The 21,602-nt window shown below is 44.3% G+C and overlaps 1 protein-coding gene across 2 annotated transcripts in view; it reads left to right on the top strand.

The window, feature by feature from the left end:
- The window catches only part of LARGE1 (LARGE xylosyl- and glucuronyltransferase 1), a 361,133-nt gene that overhangs the window by 300,465 nt on the left and 39,066 nt on the right, over positions 1–21,602 (top strand). The window contains exon 10 of one of the 2 annotated variants that reach the window (XM_084627512.1): positions 3,777–3,932. The exons of the other annotated variant lie outside the window; for it this stretch is intronic. Coding sequence (XP_084483638.1) covers positions 3,777–3,932 — 156 coding nt within the window. The remainder of the gene's footprint in view (positions 1–3,776; positions 3,933–21,602) is intronic. 2 annotated transcript variants of the gene reach the window in all.

Genomic DNA, 21,602 nt, shown 5'->3' with positions numbered 1-21,602 from the left:
TTGGTTGTATTCCAGGGAACTGATTGAGCCTAATTTCAGTGAGTGGTAAAGGCTGCTGATTAAGTGGGATGGTATTAGTAGAAATTTAGATAGTGCCAAGTTGCTTAATGGTGATTAATCAGGAGTTAAATAGGTGTGGAATTCTAAGTTCAGATCTTTTAGGACATAAATTGCTAAATAAAGATTAAGAGGTATATTTTCCTTAATTCTTAGGAGGCCTTAGTCAAGGATGCCCGTGTTTATGTGGTGTCCAACCAAGCAGTTCCAGGTAGTGGAATTTACATGCTCTAGCTGCGGGGTTTTTTTCCCACACCAGCAGAGTTTCAAAGTCCTGGAAATTGAAGCTCTCTCTTTTCACAATTTCTTTTAAAATGCTAGGAAATTAAAAGAAAGGGGAAAAAAGAAAGCGAATACAATATTAAAGTATGGTTCAGTCCTGGAAAAGGGGCACAGCAAAAATGACATTTTTGGGTTCTACATTCATTGTCTCTTTCTAATTTCCAGTTCAGAATTACTCAGCTTGCACGTAAAGATTTATTTTTCATTTCTAAGTGCCCTATCCACCAAATCATCCTTAAACTCTTAACAGTCAAACTGAGTTGTTACCATATCATGCATCATCCCCAGTAACAAAGGTTCTCATAGCCCCATTATGGCTTCAGCTATATCTATTCAACCCTATCATCTTCATATTATTCCCTCAGTGATGCCTGTTCCAACCCATGTAAGGTTACACTGGTATCTTTGGGCTGTAGAATCTCTGCTGTTGGTGATGGTACACAAGACGGAAACAATCCAGCTTCAGTCTGAGCCCATGGTGAATTTGTGGGCTTGGCACTTAGAAAAAAACATACAATATTGTCTTCTGTGTATATTAGGAATTGATGCTGGTGGTTAAGATGCTTAGTGTCTTGTGAAGCTTGCTATCCTTTTGTATTTTCAGGTATTTCAGGGAGTTTCATTAATTACGCTCCTTTTTAAAATAGCCCCTCACCTTTAATAGATCTGTTTTGTGCTTTTTCTAGTGTCCTTGACTTGGTTACATTGTTTCTTTCTGTCCTCTGACCAGTTGAAATCTGCTTGTCCTTCTTGATAAAAATTCAAGTTTTCTGGACGGTAATCAATTCCATTCATCTTTCTGCAGCTCACTCCAGGCAGCCTTGACATCTGTACACATACAGAATCTTGACACGCATTTCAAATCTGATTAGATCATGACCACCAGATCCTTGACACTTACCAGCTTTTGGAGACGCAATAACTTTTCAATTGCAGCAGCAAAGAGACTCAGAGTTGCCATCTACGGTTGTCTTGATTTGACATCATCACCCACGTAGTAGAATAGAGGCATCAGGACACTAATATTCTGCTGCAATGTGACATAGTGTGTGATGATGGGAAAGCCCTGTGGGGAAGGGAGCCAGTCCTATACACAGAAATTTAGTTTATTCTCATTAACGATGTGAATGGTTCAGATCCCCAAGATGAGGATTTGAGGTGCTCAGGCAGGAGACACAATACGCAGGGGGAATGCAGGAAGGAAATCATCCTGACTGTGGGAGTAGCACAGAAAAGATTTAATTGGTAGGCATTTTTCTTGCACTTTTCCAATCTCTCTGTTCTTGGATCTCATCCTAAAGCAGTCCAAATTATCAGCAGATGAACAATTCGCATTCCATGCCTGTTTGACAAAACTGCTAGAACCCCTTAAAACTGTTTAGCAGCCCCTTAGATTTCCTTCAGTCCCTTGTTTGTGGTATTATATTTGTCTGCTTCCCCTGAGGTAGGATTCAGACTTGTTTTTTGCAGTGCCCTCTGCTGCAGTTAAACACAATGGCATGAAACCAATAAAGCCCTTTTTAAAGCAGGGAGTCTTCAAGATCCTCTTTTGTTGGAGTAAATCTTGTATGGCTTTCAATCTGTTTTAGATCCCAGCAATGCTGGTTCAAGCTCCCATTTGTTTCTATACAATGTGCACTTCTCATTGCATACCATAGAGGATGTTATTTCAGAGTTAAACTAGACACTGAGAATATAGAAAAAGGCAAAACAACACCAACAAAAAGCAAAACTGCCTAAGAATAATTCTTAGAGCAATATCTTTGCTCCAAGTGGTCTCCCTGGATCATACAGTATGTAGATACTTCATTATTTTTATTTGAAGTGTTTCTTTAATTGGAAAAAGTGATTTGCTTATTTCTAAAGGTGATCGTATTTTTCACAACTTAAATTTACATCACAGCATATTTGGTACTCTGAAACTTTGATTGGTTTCATATCAATGGCCAGGGAAGGAATAAAGGTTTCCATATCAGAAAAGAGGGTTGTTAGAACAATGTTTACAGTGCACAGATGCAGCAGCCACTACTAGGTTAGCAGTTGGCACCCACTGAAGTCTGTTGCAGCCGACTATGAGGGACACCACACCTTCATGTCATTACTTTAATGGGTACACAGGACTCCAGAAATCCCCATTTGGAAGTACTCCCAAAAGGGGGAGGAGGGTTAATCCCTTTGGAAGTCACAGAAAAAAATTGAATGCAAAGCTTTCGTGTTTATGACTAAAATACAACCTCCATCAAATGAAATAATTCCTGCAATCCATTTCTGGCTCCACTCTTGCTGTTTTCTTTGGGCTTTATTCTCAGTTACGCTGACAGAGCAGTGTGAAGTGGCCTTAACATAAATGAGAATCAGACCCTTTATGTCTGTGGCACAGTTAAACCTAGGCCAGCAAGGGAGTCATCACCCTCTAGTAATGGCTAAATACCTGCTGGCACTTGGAATTAAATAGTGTTGCCATGCAACACAACAAAGTTCAGCCAAGTTCACATGAAGCTAAGGTGACCATAGGTCCCGTTTTGGACAGGACAGTCCCTTTTCTAAGCCCTGTCCCAGCCATCCCAACTTTTTTTTTTTTTTCAAAATTGGGCTTTTGTCCCTTTTTCTTTTGCCGACTTGATCAGTTGGCAAGAACAATGGGACAAATGCCCATTTTTATCAAAAAAAAAAAAAAAAAAGGTGGGGTATGATGTGGAGGAACATGTGTGGGGGGGTGAACAGAGATGCCAGCCCACACAGGGGAAGGTAGGGCTGGGTGGGGGCAAGGAGGCAGCATTCCAGCATGCAGGGGGCTGGCAGGGTTCCAGTGACTGGCAACAGCCTCACTTGGGGGAGGGAGGCATGCTCAGGTGAGCAGCTGGGGGTGTCCTGTTTTCCCTTTGGGAAATATGGTTACCCTACATGAAGCATTGTCAGCTAATGCATCTTTTTGGATCAGATTCAGTCTGTTTGGAGGGGCAGAGGGGTGGGTAAAGAGAAACAAAAATTAATTTGAGAATCTTTCTCTTTAATTCCCAATGAGTGAAGAGGCTGTCTGACACTAGACAGTGAATAATTTTCATCAGCTGAGACAGTCACTGGAAAATCCCAGACCAAATTTTATAGCCGCAGCTTTTTCTCCATCAGACTTCTCCTCTCACCAACATCTATAACATAACTCGTCCGTGACTCCAGCCCTGCCAATATGCATGCAGTGTTGCATCACAAAGTATAAGGAGACACATACAAATATACATGCAATACATTGTATGGAAGATATAAAAAGCATAGAATCTGTACAGTACATGCCATTACTTATGGACTACACCACAAAACCTTCCCAGTGAAAAGGCAGAAAGAGGGGAGGATATTTTTGCAAAGAGGGAAGGATATTAAAGATGTATAAAGGCTGCATGCTGACAACAGGATTGTTCCCTTTTTGTTTTCCCGACCAGGTGATTCACTGGAACTCGCCAAAGAAGCTGCGAGTGAAAAACAAGCACGTGGAGTTTTTCCGCAACCTCTACCTGACATTCCTAGAGTACGATGGGAACCTGCTGAGGCGGGAGCTCTTTGGCTGCCCCAGTGAGGCAGATATCAATAGTGAAAATGTAAGTGGGAAGCGTGAGGGTGTCTTTTAACACAGAGACAATGCAGATGATTGGAAGGCTGGTTTGTGGTTAAGAGACTGGGCTGGGACTCAGGAAATGTGGGTGCAGTTCCCTGCAGTTTCCGTAACATCATATCTGACTTGGGGTACATCATTCATTCTCGCTCTGCTCTAGTTCCTGTCAGTAAAATGGGGGTGATAATCCTGCCTTTCTCCCACTCTTTGGCTGCCTTTTCTATTTAGGGTGGGATTGTCAAAGGTTTCTAAGAGATTTAGAAGCACAAGTTAAAAATCAACGGGACTGATGCTCAAAACTCCATTCGGCACTTTTGACAATCCCACCCTTCGGACTAAGATCTCTGGGCCAAAGAGCTGTCTCTTACAATGTGTTTGTACAGTGCCCAGCACAGTGGGGCCCTGGTGTCAGGTGGAGCCACTAGGTGTTTCTGTAATACAAATAATGAAGAAGAAATGAAAACATCAAGAATGCTGAGTTTGAAAGTCAAAAATCTACCTTTCACATGTCTACTGCACGGTATACAATGAGTTAACCCATGAATGTACAATTATGCTGTGAGACTACAGGAGGGTTCTGTCACAGTTCAGGGCAAGTGCCCTTGTATTCCTCTTCTGTGGTCCAGCAATGGCAATACTCTAGGCTTTCAAACCGTTACCTCTCTTGGGTGGAAACCCATGTGTCTCTCCCTCCTGACCAGGGTTTTTCAGGCTGCAGAGCTCCCAGCCTATACTGTGAGTTCCCCAGCAAGTCCGACTGCCTAAACAGGCCTGCTTTGCTTTCCCCTCAGCGGTTATAAACAGCATAGTTGCCCAGAGATGTAAGTTATCACACAGCCCTTCCTAAGCAAGCACATTTATTCTTAAGATAAGAGCATAAGAGAGAAAACATATTGAAAACAATACAAGAACCTACGTGCATGCTAATAAACTTACCAGAGATCACCCCAACTCCAACCAAGAATCTGGAAGGAGTCAGTCCCTCAAACTCCACCAGGGTTTTTTTCTGTGCTTACAAGTTCGTAACCACCTTGGCTCAGCACTCTCATGAATCTGTGAGTCACTCCTTTATACCACCTGGCCTCTGATCTTGTCCTCATGTAACAGGTGATCAGCACAGATAAAGGTCCCCTCCTCAGGGCAAAGCTTCAAAAGTCTGAGTTCTTGCATAACCAGAGGGCTTACATTTGCATACATCTCCCCGTAGAGATTTCCTAAGAAAGCCTGTCAAGGTTCCTTCCTGACTCTGAACTCTAGGGTACAGATGTGTAGACCTGCATGAAAACCCCCTAAGCTTATTTTTACCAGCTTAGGTTAAAACTTCCCCAAGGTACAAACTATTTTACCTTTTGCCCTTGGACTTTTTTGCTGCCACCACCAAGCATCTAACAAATATATAACTGGGAAAGAGCCAGCTTGGAAACGTCTTTCCCCCCAAAATCCTCCCCAAACCCTACACCCCCTTTCCTGGGGAAGGCTTGATAAAAATCCTCACCAATTTGCATAGGTGAACACAGACCCAAACCCTTGGATCTTAAGAACAATGAAAAAGCAATCAGGTTTTTAAAAGAAGAATTTTAATTGAAGAAAAAAATAAAAGAATCACCTCTGTAAAATCAGGATGGTAAATACTTTACAGGGTAATCAGATTCAAAACACAGAGAATCCCTCTAGGCAAAACCTTAAGTTACAAAAAGACGCAAAAACAGGAATCTACACTCCATTCAGCACAGCTATTTTATCAGCCATTTAAACAAAACAGAATCTGGCACACATCTAGCTAGATTACTTACTAAGTTCTAAGACTCCATTCCTTTTTCTGTTCCCGGCAAAAGCATCACACAGACAGAACGAGCCTTTGTTTCTCCCCCCCTCCAGCTTTGAAAGTATCTTGTCTCCTCATTGGTCATTTTAGTCAGGTGCAGGTTATCCTAGCTTCTTAACCCTTTACAGGTGAAAGGGTTTTTCCTCTGGCCAGGAGGGATTTTAAAGGTGTTTACCCTTCCCTTTCTATTTATGACAAAGCCACTTAACTATAACAGTGCATTCTTTTCTGGCACATTGTTTCAAATAGATTGTGAGGCTCATAATATTTCCCAGGGTCTTCATTAGTAATGTCTCACCCCTAGAGATATTACACACAATCCAACAATAATACATAACCATTTTGCATTTTTAATACAATGAACTCCTAAAATACTTAAACTTAATTCAAAAAGGCTTGTCCAGGATATTGCAGAAAAATACCATATCTGTCAGTATCTTTCTTTAATAACTATGTGCCCTCCCCCTTCCCCTTACCTGCACACTACAGTAGCAGTGTTCTGAACAGCAGCAAAATGCTCACAAGAGAAATCTGCCAGATTAAGTGACTCCTCTGAATACTGCAAGGACATTTATATACAGGGGGTGTGGATGTGGGTGTGATAACAAATTTTTTTTAAAGTTGAAGGAAGCCTTTACATATAGATAGATACATGAACTTTCTGTGCAGTTCAGCCACAAGAGCGTTCTAGCCAAATAGCAATTTCCGCTACACAATGTGAAGAGATAGAAACAAAAAGTAGCAGCACTTTATGGTGCCTTCTAAAGAAAAGGACAATGGATCTTGTAAAATGTCTGAGATACTCAATATGAAAGTCAGTAAAGCAAAAACAGTACCACTTACACAATACTACCCAAGAGACGAGAAGTAGGCTTTAGTATTTTTAACACCTGACAGTGTTCCCATTGCCTCTGTGGGTAAGTCAGCCATAGGACATGCCACCAATAGTTTCTCAATTACAGCACTTCCAGATGTATATATGCTGTACAGCCAAAGGCATGGCTGATACATAGGGTTATCATCTCACTTACATTTTGGGAGGATAGGGAATCAAAGAAAGTGGTGAGAAATGGATAAATAGTGGTGGAGAGAGACTGGAACAGAGAAGAGAAGAAACAGCGAAGGCAAAAATAGATGTGGAGGGGAAAGGTCAAATCAGAAGAGAAAAAACATCTTTGAGAGAGAGACTTTTAGAGAATAAAATGAACTGAAAATGTTAAAAGGTCTCTGAAAGGCTGAAGAACAGAGGCATCAAAATATTGAAGGGAAAATGGAGGATATAAAAAGGGAGAGACGGTTAAAAAACAAAACAAGGGGCACATAGTAAGATATATATATTTATATAGGCAGTTTGTCAGATGCAACATCTTGAATCTCTCTGATTTAATGGTATCTGATTTTATAAAGGTTGTATGGCATGGCAAAGCAAGCATGTATGTCACGTGCATTTTGATGCAGCTCCTAGGATTCACACAGGACATGTGGTTCGATATGGCATTATCCCAACATGATTCACACCTCTTGTCATGTTTTGTTGCTTAAATAAGGCTACGGGATGGAATTATGCTGAGATGATGATACTCCTAGTGGATTAGAAGGCTTTATGTGTAGCCAGGTGCTTGTCACTGCATCTCCCTCTCCTCTGTAATACCTTGGTAAACTGATTTATTCCAGAGATTGTGTTGGTAGAGTGCAGTGAAAAATGTACGTTCTGGGTGCTGAAACTGGCAGTTCAGAAAGCTTAAAATCGCACATTTTACTGAGCTTGTAGCTGGTATGTAGATACTGGTAGGTAACTGAGTAAGCAGGTACATCTGCCATGACACTAGACTGTTTTAAGACTAGAGAGAGCTAGATGATCACTAATCCCCTGAACTCTACTTGTGATCATTTACAAGAGCAATGGCTTGTTGTGTCTTTCGTTCACAATCTGGCTTTATCAGGTGCCACCCTTAAGGCCTCAATCTAATATGCTGGTTATCACAGTACTGTAATTTAATACTTGTAACGGTGATGTATTTAGTATCTTGTTTGGAATTAAGTTCAATAGTTCATATACTATTCCCAGTTACACGAAGGCCCATTTACAGCCCTCTGGCAGCGTGAAGATGATTATAAAGATGGCTTTTAAAAGGGTGTAATTACATGTATTCCCACTGTAAGGCCCCTTTACACTGCCTTAGTTTAAATGATAATCTGCTCCTATATCTCTTTCTATGTGCAGGTAAATTAACTCATATTTTTTCCTCTTTTTCCAATAGTTTATTAAAAGACCCAGGAGGCCACACTGAAGTGATGTGCCCCCTGGACCCTGTATTTAGTAGTCTTTTCTAATAAGTAATGGCACTTCAGCTGCACCAAACAGCAGGGATGTTAGGAGTCTGGAGTTTCAAGCAGTACAAGATCCACTGTGGGTTAGAAACTGTGAACGTAAAGGGGAGACAGGCAATGGGACGTACCATGCAGGTTCATCATTATGGCTGGGAGCTGGAACATAGAATACCAGGCCCAAAAGCCAGAAGTATAACTACTGGTAAGGATACCAGAGACTGGGAACCACTGGCCTAGGCCACAGTGATCAGTGTATTGCACTGAGAAAAAGTGATAGGCATCTGTTCATGCTACTGTGTATGAGCTTTCTTTCCATTTATAGCTGCTGTGCTGTCAATCTGCTGCCAGCTGCAAAGAGAGCTGATACATTTTTGATTGGAATCACACAACACATGTGGTGACAGCTTTAACTTCCTCTCAGAGCAGCATAGAATGTGACTACAGTTCTCATAGCTTTGGGGCATCATGTACGGGTGAGCCCACATCCTAAATTCGGAAGAAATTCCTGTGTGTTGGTTATGGTCTTCTGTCTCTAAAACCAGCCTGCCTAACATGGCGACCGTAGCAAAGGAAACCCTGTGAAGTTACCATCACCTGGTTCATTGGCAAGTGTCTGTTGTCATCTTGGTACGCAACAAGAGAGAAAGGTTTAACATTTTTGAATTAAGTCAGATTCGGATCTTCCCAGCTAGCAGGAAGAGGCTGTTTTAGCTGTGACAAGTGCACAGATGGTGGTGATTTTCAAAGAGAGAAAAGGAAAAAGTTGGCTTGCTGGACTTGGGAGCTGAGATGGTGGAAATGTTCATTGGTGGCGGCTGCTGCTGCTGCATTGCCATGATTACAAGTTCCAGGATGAAAATGCTTGAATTAGAATATTCAGTCATTGTCTTGCTCCATTGTTCTTCCTCTTATTCTTTCCACACACAGAAATGAAGAGAGTTCCTTGAATCAAAGGATCTTTCATTTCCCTTAGTACAACTGTCTGCACAGCAAATGATGTTTGAGGGTCTGGCCCAGTTCCCACAATGGGGATGAAGGGGGCACAATGCTGGAATAGAAGGGATGGCTGCTGGTCAGAAATTATGCAAATGATCAGAGCTCCTTGCCAAGTCTATAGAGGAACAGCTGGAGGTCATTTGGAGGAGCTGACCATACTATGCTTGCGGTGGAGCCAGTGCCATCAGTCCCTTTTGTTTTCATGGGCACTAAAAGAAAAAACAGAGTGAACATGCTCTCCTGCACTGATTTGTGATGTATCACTACCCTTCCCTTCATGCAATATGTGGATGGGAAGTTAAGATCAGAGCCTAAGCATACTGGAAAGGCTTCCATTGACTTCACTGGGCTTTGGGTTGGGCCCTTAGTCACTCAGTACCACTTGTTTCATGCTCTTTTCCATGTCTGCCTGACCCCCCGCCCTTTTTTTTAATGCAAAAAGCAAGTTTTCAGGGAAACCCATAAAGGCAAAGCTCACAATAATCTCTTAGTTATGAGTTTTCTCTTGCTTATAATGTTGATGTCCAGCATTTCATACTAGAGGACCTACTTGTAAAGCCTCAAATACTTGAGCAGTATGTTTAATGTCCTAATATGACTCCATAGCTAAGGCTATAATATCCACTATGAGCCTGGTTTTGGCACACGGGCACAGAGGCTCAACCTTTACACAATCCCATAAAAGCTCCTTTCTGCACACAATTTCTCACGAGGAGTCCCTGCCAAAGGGGGATTTTTTTTTAATTCTTAAGCTTGAGGTGCAATGAGACAGCCCGTTTTTATGAGACTCTGGGCCTGATCCAAAGCCCGTCGAGATTCATGGGAAGACTCCCATTGATTTCAGTGGGCTTTGGATGAGGCCCTTCTAAAAGAATTTCCTGAAAAGTAAAAGAAAAAAACAGCAGCACTTTTTCAAACTATTTTCTTTTTGGCTCTTCACACCGGAAACACACTGGATGTAAACCACTCTCACTAGCCCTTTCTGAGAAGAGACTGTTTTTACCAAGTTGGAGATGTAAAGATTTTAACTAGTAGCAAAGACCTCTGCGTGCATTGTTATAATTTCCATCAGAGGAACTGGTGACGGTTGCAAGCCGTGCCCCATCTAATATTAGCTTTCTTCTTAAAAAATTAAATATGTCTAAAAATAAACTGGCAAGACCGCTTTCAAGCCAGACAATAGGGCCTTGATCTTATCATTAGATAGATGCAGAAAAAAACCCTGTGCAGCCCTCCACCATGGGAATAAATGTCTGCACTAATGGAAAGACTGGGGTGTAGAATATGTCATGGTGGAGTTTTTTTCCCTATAAATCATAAGTTCTTTGAGGTGGGAAACCTTGGTCTTCCCCAGCGGAATTCTTGTCCGTTCATTCATCACAATTATTATTATTATTATACATGGGGCTGGTACTACCACCTCTGATTAAGGTTGCCTGACATTTCCCGTTGTAAGACCCTGTTTTCAGTTGCTTATAGCTTTGGCAAACTGTAACTGTTTGGGCTGAAATTTTCCATGCCAGGTGTCTGCCTCAGACTGATATTTTTGGAAAATTTCAGCCCATACAATTCAGCCATTTCTGAAAACAGACTATGGAAAAATACGTTGTTTTGTCCATGGTAAAAAGTCGGTGACTTTTTCTTTGAAGCACCGTGCATGGGAGCAGGGACTTGAAATTATAGCCTTTGCCTCAGGGATGTGCCTTTTGTTGTCTCCATGAAAATCAGTTCAAATTTGGCCAAGTTATAAACCTTTGAAAAATCACAGTTTGCACACACTCAGTAGAGACTTGCCAGAGTTTAACAAGTAAAATCCCTGAAGATTCTCCTCAGTGTGCTGGAGCTTCTCACAGCTCCTAGCCCTGACCAAACTGTGCATATGCCATCCCCACAGAGCGACTGAGCATGTTCCAGCCCAGGGCTACAGTCACAACTGTAATTGCTGCTCCTAGCTTCTCCAGACCGGAGTGGGGCCGGGCACTGGGAAATGACAGCAGGGAGCTGGGAGGGCAGAGAGAGACTGGGACTGGGTGCTGGGGGGAAGGAAGTCAGAGAAGTGAGCAGGGGAGTCTGGAGCTGGTTGGACAAGGTGCCTGGGACTAGGGACCAGTGGGGGGAAATACGGTTGGGGAGAGAAGACACATATGATAGAGGGTGTAGGGGGAGAATTGGGACTATTTGAGCAAAGAGACTGGGACAAGGGGTTGGGAAGTGAGTGGGGAAACGAATGAGACTGGATGAGAAGCAAGGGAGGGAGATTAAGGCTGGAAGCCAGTGTGTGTGGAGGAGGGGGGAGACAAACTGAAAGAAGAGCCAGGAGATGAAACCTGGGACTTGCTGGCCAAGGAGACTGGGGACAAATTGGAGCAGGAGAGTGGGGACTGGGACTGGCTGGGCAAGAATACTGGGACCAGGAGTCGGAGGGGTAGATTAGGATTTGGACAGCAAGCCCAGAGAGGGAGAGTAGGAGTGGCTGGGCAAGGAGATTGGGACCGATATGAGATGCCTGAGGAATGGAGATTGGGATTGGGAGGTAAGGATAACGGGACTGGGAAAAGAAACCAGAGGTGAGGAAGAAACAGGACTGAGACAGAAAAAGGTTGGAGGGAAGTAGCAATGCAGTCAAGTTTGTGTGGAATGGGCAAAAGGAACTGTGTCCCCAGCCTAGAGCACACTCCCCTCCAGAGCCTGGAATGGAACCCAAGATTCCTGAGTCTCACCATTCCCCTGCTGTCAGCAAATATCTGTGGAACCCTCTGGCAAAGTATCTACCTCATCCCCCCTCTAGTGCTGGTCCACATGAAGGACAACTTCCTATTCATATGTTACTCCATTAACTCAAGTGGCAGAGGTCTGTGCAGTGGTTCTAAAGGTTCCAACTCTGCAGATGAGCCCTGTGGGTGTCCGTATGATGCCAGATGATGGAATTTCTGTTTTTTTCAGTTTGCTTTTAGGAATTATACAAAAAAAAAGAACATTATTAAGGCTGCAAAGTCAAGCACTTAATGTGGAATGCCATGATTAAGGTTGCCTGTGCAACCTTAATTTAGCCCCCTTGAGCATATGCATTGTGATACAGTCTTTAATGACACAATCACACGCTGTTTTTTTCCACAGGACCTCAATCTAAGTATGAGCAGAGGGACCACAGGTGGCTACAAGAAACAGAAGAGGAGAGGTTTCAGAGTAGCAGCCATGTTAGCCTGTATCCGTAAAAAGAAAAGGAGGACTTGTGGCACCTTAGAGACTAACCAATTTATTAGAGCATTAATAAAGAAGAAGGAGAGTACATGGTAGCAATGAGACAATTATGATCAGCATAATAAGCTGCAGTCACAGCTCACCATCTGCGTAGCCATTGTTCTTACCTTTACTTGTTACTCCCAGCCATCCTGTTCATCTTTCCACAGGGAGAGAGATGATGACAGAATCTTAGTTCTGTTGTAAGTGAGGTAATGCTAGTAAAAGCACTGTATGGTGGTAAAAATGGTAGTGCCCTATCTACTCGAGTGCTCCCACCATCGCTACCAGCAGTGGAGCTGCGCTAGCTAGCACTGCCAACAGCACTACCCAGCTCCAGAAAAGGGGGCCTTTCTGGTAAGAGTGCAGGGCCACATCATGGCTGCAGAGAAGGTGGTTCTGGGTTGGCTGTGGGTAAGGCTACGACCTCGTCTCCTCCTGCATGCCAGAATGACTGCACTGCGGGAACACTGGCTACTTCTTATACAGTATAATGACTCCTGACATTGCTGCTCAGACACTGGACCCTCCTCCTTGTCCTTATCACAGCTCAGTTTTGTTGAAGGCATAATTTGGCCCATTGTGTAGATACAAAATTTTTGATGGTGTAGGAGGAATAAAGGTTTAATTGATGTGGGATTAGACTGACTTTATCACTTATCAGTGGAGAAGCCAGAAGTGCATTATGTAGATCATCGCAAACAAGGGCAAGTAAATGCTTTCGCCATCCCACGCTATCTTCTGTTTTGTTTATGCTGCATTACAGAGAGCAGTTAATGTAGACATTTTTTAAGTGCTAAACACCAGGGGTCAAGTGGTCTATGGGTGTAAATTGGTGCAGCTGCATTGAAGTTAATTTAACTGCGCCACTTAAGGCTGGCAGACAGTTTGGCCCCCGGCTGATATTATTTGTCCTATCTCGCCAACTGCAAAGTGTTTGCACTATGACTCTTAAGTGTACATGCTTTGGAGCGAATATGCAGTTAGGGGGCTAGATCCAAGGCCTGTTCCCTTCTCTGCCACAAACTCTCTGTGACTTCAGGCAAGTCTCTTAGTCTCTCTCTGTCTCAGTTCCCCATCTGTAAAATGGGGATAATTGCACTGCCCTACCTCACAGGTGTGTTGTAAAGATGAATGCACTAAAGATTGTGAGGTGCTCAGATACTATGGTAAGGAGGAGGTCATATAAGCACAGAAAACAGAGGGAGAGAAAATGCATTATTAATACATTTCTAAAAATGATTTAAAATTTTGTTACATAATTATTTTAAACCTTGTGAGCCAGGTTATATACCATTAGGAAACCTGGTTTTCCTCCTCTCCGCTGTGATACAGCAGATGTTTCTAGTCAGACTGATCATGAAATATTGGAGTTTAAAATGTCACTAATCCCAGATGGAATATGGGCAGTCCTAGATGTTGGACCGGTATCGTTTTGGGGGAAATCCCACATATTTTTGAAGGAAGTAAATATTTCTGTGGCATGTCAGTTTAAGAAAAACATCTCTTTGAAGCTGCTCAGAGATTTGAAACAGTCCTAGGAAGATGAATTAGTGGACAGAGCATGGGTCTGGCAGTCAGAGGTCCATGGTATGTGAAGTTCATCCCAATTCCACCCTTTATCACATAGATAGTAAGCGCCACCCATGTGGTATAAGTATATAGACAGGTAGTTCTGGTAAATTATGGGGATTTATGGTAGAATTCAGTGAGCTGCTTAAAAGATACTGCCTGGGCTGCTTGTGCCTGTCAATCCAGCCCTGCCTCAAAGGCCGCTTTCCCGGGGCTGAAGTCAGCTCCCATGCCACAGCTGGCTGCCCAGAGAAGTAATTTAACAAATGCATTTTATTTTTGGATCCGTCTGTCTCTTTGTTTTGTGTCTTGCATCTCACACTCCCTCCACTCACTGCCATTTTCATTTCTGAGACATGTAACATGCAGATGCTAATGAAAGCACTTGCTGCCTCCAACCTCAGATTCTCTCCAGAGAATAGTTACTATACACAGGGTGAAAAGGACATGGCTTTTAAACTGTAGGATTCTTCCCGAGAGGTAGTATTCCCTACATGGTCAGTGGCCAGTAGCCTTAGAGCAAAAGATTTTGTGAGGAGGGAGAATATCATGTTAATCAGATATTCCCAACTGGGAAATACATGCTGTCATTCTAAGGGAAGGAAGCTGTGCGGTAATAAGTTTATTGTTACATGTATAATGGAGATGCCAGCTTTTTTCAACAGTAGCAGGTATTAAGATCTTCCTTTTGGTGATGCATATGTTCAAATGAGGGGCTGTTTGCATAGATCATAGAATCATAGAATATCAGGGTTGGAAGGGACCTCAGGAGGTCATCTAGTCCAACCCCCTGCTCAAAGCAGGGCCGATCCCCAATTAAATCATCCCAGATCTGTCAGTATTCCCATTATAACCCATTCTTTTCATGGATGTATAACATGGCTGCAAACTTTCAACCAGGCTATACATTCTCAGCCTGTAAATACTGAATATACACAGTGCAGATATGGATAAGATTGTGTCATTTGAGAAATAGTATGACAAAAAATAATTTAAGACAACTACCAATGGGGCAAAATTAAGGTTGTTCATGGAACCTTACCTTAGACCGGGGTGGACAAACTACGGCCCGGGGGCTGCATCCAACCCTCCAGACATTTTAAGCCTGCCCTCGAGTTCCCTCTGGGGAGCGGCATCCGGGGTTTGCCCCGCTCTGGCACTCCAGCCAGGGAGCAGGGTCGGGGCTCCTATGTGTAGGGGCAGCCAGGGGGCTCCGCACACTGCGGCTGCCCCCACAGCTCTCATTGGCCAGGAACCACGGCCAGTGGGAAATGCGGGGTGGCACTTGCGGACACGGCAGCGCACAGAGCCACCTGATTGCGCCTCCAAGTAGAAGCCAGAGTGGGGACATGCTGCTGCTTCTGGGAGCTGCTTGAGGTAAGCGCTGCCTGGAGCCTGCACCCCTGATTCCCTCCCGTGCCCCAACCCCATGCCCCATCCCTGATCCCCCCTCCCAGCCTCCCAAACCCTCAGTCCCAGCCCGGAGCACCCTCCTGCATTATCCCCAGCCCCACCCCAGAGCCTGAACCCCCAGCCAGAGCCCTCACCCCTACACCTCCCCCACACACGCCAACCCCCTGTTCCAGTCCAGAGCCCCCTCCCACACCCTGAACTCCTCATTTCTGGCCCCACCCCAGAGCCTGCACCCCCAGCCGGAGCCCTCACCCCTTCCCGCACCCCAACCCCCAATTTCGTGAGCATTTGTAGCCTGCCATACAATTTCCATACCCAGATATGGCCCTTGGGCCAGAAGGTTTGCCCACCCCTGCCTTAGACAATTTCCTGGCTTTTGAGTGCTTGACTGTGCACCCTTTAATTTTCTCTTAACATACTTTATTTGAATGGGATGCATGTGTATACATGTGTGTGTGTGCACGCATGTATTATCTTTGTGTGCGTGTGTGTAACAAAAGAACACACAGAAAGATAAATACCCTTAAACATCAACCAATCAACCATTGTCATCTGTAACATAGTAGCATGTAAAGGCCCATCTGGAAAAAGGAATTACTAATATCCCCAATTTATATTTGGGGAATCGAAGCACAAAGAGATGCAGTGACTTGTCCAAGGTCACACACACAGTCTGTGGTAGAGCTGAGAATTTTAACCCAGATCTCCTGAGTCCTAGTCCAGCACCTTCACCACAAGACATTCATAAATGGCTGAATTCAACCCAGGAGACTCTGCCTGCCTGCTTTGCCTCGGATTGGGATTCCCATGGCTTCTAAGAGTTTGGGCTTGTCTCTTCAAAGGACACTCTACATTTGAATTTGTTTTAAATTGACTGATGGGGCATCCATTAAGTATCATCACCTGCATTTTGTTTGCATCTTAAAAATAAAGAAGTTAAGACTTCTTTCTACTCCCCTACTGGGTTTTATAAAAGTATTTTCTGTAGGCTCAAGACAATACTACCAAGTCTGTGAGGGGCTCAGATACTACAGTAATGGGGGCCCATATGAGTATCTTCGACAGAGAGATAAAAACTTTTTTGGGCCCACCCTTCCTCCAGCCTCTCCCTTCATTCCACCTTTACTTCACTTCACTTCACCTTCTGGGTGTGGTGTTCTGGCCCATCTAGTGGCACTGAGACCACTTAAAGAGAGAGAGCTAAAATGAGTGTGCTCTACAGCCTTAGCTAAGAGCCAGTTGGTTTTTAGCTCATGCAGTACTCATGCACTAAGCTCCAGAGGCCCCCGGTTCGATCCCAGTGACAGGGGTCTGTCAGTGTTACACATACGCCTGCTGTTCAGTTTCAGCCTAGATTTTCCTGCTGCTTGTCACTAGTAAACCTGATCTTGCAGAGACTTGGAAAGAGCATTTGTGTAACCTCCACTCCCCTCCCCAAGAAGTGCATGAGAGAGATAGCAATGAAACAATGAGATTAATTATACACAAAAGCTCAGAGCCTCGAAAGTAGAGTTGCCAACTGTCTAAATGCACAAACCCAAACACCCTTCCCCTAACCCCTGCTCCCCCCCTTTTCTGAGCCCCCGCTCACTTCAGCTCCCTTCCATCACTCGCTCTCTCCCACTCTCATTCACTTTCACCGGGCTGGGGCAGAGGGTTGGGGTGTGGGACAATGTGTGGGCTGGGAGGTGGGGCTGAGGGGTTTGGAGTGTGGTGTGGGCTCTGGGCTGAGCCTGGGGCAGGGGGTTGGGGTGTGAGAGGGCGTCAGGTTCTGGGAGGGAATTTGGGGTGTGGGAGGGGCTCAGGACTGGGACAGAGGGTTGGGGTTCAGGAGGGGACACAGGTACGGGCTCTGGGAGGGAGTTTGGAGGCGGGAGGGGGTTCCGACCTGGGGCAGAGGGTTTGGGGTGTGGGCTCTGAGAGAGAGTTTGGGTGCAGGGGACTGCTGGGGCAGAAGGTTGGGATGCAGGAGGAGGTTCAGGGTGCAGGCTCGGGCCAGGAAGCACTTACCTCAGATGGCTCCCAAAAGTGGCAGCATGTCCGGCAGCAGCTCCTAGGATCACAGGCCACCAGGCAGCTCTGCACACTGCCCCTGCCTGCAAGCACCGCCCCCACAGCTCTCATTGGCTGAGGTTCCCCATTCCCAACCAATGGGATCTCAGCGCAGGAGTAGCGCACAGACACCCCCTGGCTGTGCCTACTCCTAGGAGCCGCTGCCAAACATGCTGGCCACTTCCAGGAGCGGCATGGAGCCAGGGCAGGTAGGGAGCCTGCCTTACCCTGCTGCACCGCCGGACTTCTGGCATCCTAAAATCTCCTGGATTGGCTTCAATAGCCTCAGGAGATTAAGCTCGATTCCAGGAGACTCCCAGTCAAACCGGGAGGGTTGGCAACCCTAGGTGTCTAAAATACCTTGGAGGATCTGGGCCAGAATTCTGGCAAATGCAGAAAATAAAAAGACCGAACAACAGAATTTTTCCCCCGTCTAATATTTTTCTGCTGCATAGTCCTTGGTTCTGCTTGTAACACTAGTAGGTACAAAATGTGATTTTCAACTTGACAACAGTGTCTCCTTAATACTTGTTTTAATTCATTAACTTTTAACACACTGTAGTTATTAGCTATTTGTTCGTAAAGTGCCAATAGTCTGGACTTCCAGAAAAGAGAACACCCAGTAGATAAATACGTGGAGATTTCACTTCCCAAACTTCCTTTTTTCAGCTTTTGTCACTGGCAGTTGCCAAAGAAGATGTGTGTTCACTTCAAGGGGCTGGTTTTCTTTGCTTAGTTACTTGGCTTTGGAAGATGTCTGCGGAGTTGCGGTGTGGCTAGTGCCAGTTTGTCATAAATATAAAGGGAAGGGTAAACCCCTTTGAAATCCCTCCTGGCGAGGGGAAAGCTCCTCTCACCTGTAAAGGGTTAAGAAGCTAAAGGTAACCTCGCTGGCACCTGACCAAAATGACCAATGAGGAGACAAGATACTTTCAAAAGCTGGGAGGAGGGAGAGAAACAAAGGGTCTGTGTCTGTCTGGATGCTGCTCTTGCCAGGGACAGAACAGGAATGGAGTCTTAGAACTTTTAGTAAGTAATCTAGCTAGGTATGTGTTAGATTATGATTTCTTTAAATGGCTGAGAAAAGAATTGTGCTGAATAGAATAACTATTTCTGTCTGTGTATCTTTTTTGTAACTTAAGGTTTTGCCTAGAGGGGTTCTCTATGTTTTTGAATCATAGAATCATAGAATCATAGAATATCAGGGTTGGAAGGGACCCCAGAAGGTCATCTAGTCCAACCCCCTGCTCAAAGCAGGACCAATTCCCAGTTAAATCATCCCAGCCAGGGCTTTGTCAAGCCTGACCTTAAAAACCTCTAAGGAAGGAGATTCTACCACCTCCCTAGGTAACGCATTCCAGTGTTTCACCACCCTCTTAGTGAAAAAGTTTTTCCTAATATCCAATCTAAACCTCCCCCACTGCAACTTGAGACCATTACTCCTCGTTCTGTCATCTGCTACCATTGAGAACAGTCTAGAGCCATCCTCTTTGGAACCCCCTTTCAGGTAGTTGAAAGCAGCTATCAAATCCCCCCTCATTCTTCTCTTCTGCAGGCTAAACAATCCCAGCTCCCTCAGCCTCTCCTCATAACTCATGTGTTCCAGTCCCCTAATCATTTTTGTTGCCCTTCGCTGGACTCTCTCCAATTTATCCACATCCTTCTTGAAGTGTGGGGCCCAAAACTGGACACAGTACTCCAGATGAGGCCTCACCAATGTCGAATAGAGGGGAACGATCACGTCCCTTGATCTGCTCGCTATGCCCCTACTTATACATCCCAAAATGCCATTGGCCTTCTTGGCAACAAGGGCACACTGCTGACTCATATCCAGCTTCTCGTCCACTGTCACCCCTAGGTCCTTTTCCGCAGAAATCTAATTACCCTGTAAGATATCTACCATCCTGATTTTACAGGGGGGATTTCTTTATTTCTATTTACTTCTATTTTTTATTAAAAGTCTTCTTGTAAAACACTGAATGCTTTTTCATTGTTCTCAGATCCAAGGGTTTGGGTCTGTGGTCACCTATGCAAATTGGTGAGGCTTTTTATCCAACATTTCCCAGGAAAGGGGGGGTGCAAGTGTTGGGAGGATTGTTCATTGTTCTTAAGATCCAAGGGTCTGGGTCTGTAGTCACCTAGGCAAATTGGTGAGGCTTTTTACCAAACCTTGTCCAGGAAGTGGGGTGCAAGGTTTTGGGGAAGTATTTTGGGGGGAAGGACGCGTCCAAACAGCTCTTCCCCAGTAACCAGTATTAGTTTGGTGGTGGTAGCGGCCAGTCCAAGGATAACGGGTGTAATATTTTGTACCTTGGGGAAGTTTTGACCTAAGCTGGTAAAGATAAGCTTAGGAGGTTTTTCATGCAGGTCCCCACATCTGTACCCTAGAGTTCAGAGTGGGGGAGGAACCTTGACACAGTTGTAGCAATTTCATTTTAAAAACGAAACATGTCACTTGAAATAGGTTGGATAAGACAGGACAGGAATCTGATTGGCTAACAAGCTTTCTGAACATGTCCCACAGGTAACTTTTACTGACTTTGCACTCAGTAGGTGGAGGTAGGTGCTCGGCCTTTTTGCCTCATAATGGGCCTGATCCTGTATGGTGCTGAGCATTCTGGCTACACTCCAGTGAAGAAATTATTCATGTGCTTAACTGTAAGCATGTGAGAGTCCCACTGACTTCAATGGGATGAGTCACATTCTTAAAATTAAGTTTGTGTGCAAGTGTTTTGCTGAATCAAGGCCAGAGGTCTCGGCAAGTTACAGGTTTGAGCCCAATATGTGGGGCATTTCTATACATCAGGTCGTATATTATTGCTTTCCTGGTCATATGTTACCCTGTGATTACAGCATATATGCAGACTTCTTACAGATTCTAAGTACTAATAACATGAGCGGTCAAATTATGGCTACCACTGTGTGAATGACCTAGAGGGGAGGAAAGGATGCAAGCAGTCCCTTTGATTCCCTCCTCTAGGGTCCCAAAGCTGGAGGCAGCCAATTTTGGCGATTAGCATTGTGGAGTACAAAAGAGAGCATCTGAGACTGTCGGCATTGCTAACTGGCTCAGAGGAGCCATATCTGGGCAGAGCAGAAACGAGGACATGTCTACACCCTGTGCTCTGGGAAGTGCAGGAGGAAGAGCAAGCTACCTTGCCTATAGGTGTAGCAGGTTCTGCTACTCACTGCACTCCCCACCAGCACCCGTGGTGGTTTTATGACTTTCACAGTCAGAGCACTGGGACACATAAACTGCTGTCTCTCCCCCAGTGCTCAACAGAGCCCCCAGCTGTAATTTAGCTCAAAATGTGATTCTGTAACTCATAATTAAGTCTTTATGTCCTTTTAGTTTGGAACCCTGAAGAAATCGGATGAGTGCCTAGTTAATAGCTGCTGTGCAATTACAAACTTATAGCCTGGTCATTTGTAAAATAAAGCAAAATCCCAAGGTATCTACAGGAAATGCCCTGTAACTATTTCTTTTAACCATGTAAACTTCAGGCTGATCTAATAAGGGAATATTAATGTCTTTTTGCTAGGGAGGAAAAGAAAAACAAATGAAGATATTCCATCTAGTCACTCTGCCAGTTTTGTTTTTTAGGGGAGAGCCTATGCTGCACGGTGTTTTGTAAAGCAGGAACAATAAAACGACAACAAAACATTAAGGAATTTCTCATTTATTTTGAGGCAGAAGTGACCTAGACTTCCAAGGCAGTTTTGCCTGAGTAAAGACTGCACAATTGGGACTATAGTGAAGGACTTAGGTAGGCCCTGATCCAAAGCCCAGTGGAATGAAAGGGAATCTTTTCACTGATTTCAGTGGGTCTTCGATCAGGCTGCAAAGGCAGTTTATTCAGGAGAAGACTGAAGAGTGATATGTGAAAAGGTACCACTAATTATTCCATCAGGCAGCAGAGGGAAACATGCAGCTCTGTGATTCATCACTGATGTCAACAATTTATATTTACATCTCTGAAAACAGCGCATTTGCTGCTGCCGCAGAGTCAGCACAGGCGACCTCTCACATTTAAAAATCTGCTTCGTGAAAATAATGAAGCTTTTAAATATATTCTTAACTGGCCAGAAAGAACAATTTTCTTTTTTTAAATAAATGCTGGTAAGCCATTCATCACTAGAGCATATCCATTTTAAGGTGACTTACACTTTGGGCTAATTTGTATAGAAAAATCCTATAAGATGTAATAAAGAATGATAGCCTTGCTT

Source organism: Lepidochelys olivacea, assembly GCF_965140295.1.
Source record: "Lepidochelys olivacea isolate rLepOli2 genome assembly, chromosome: 1".
NCBI classification, from domain to species: Eukaryota; Metazoa; Chordata; order Testudines; family Cheloniidae; genus Lepidochelys; species Lepidochelys olivacea.
This window is presented reverse-complemented; position numbering and strand designations above follow the sequence as displayed.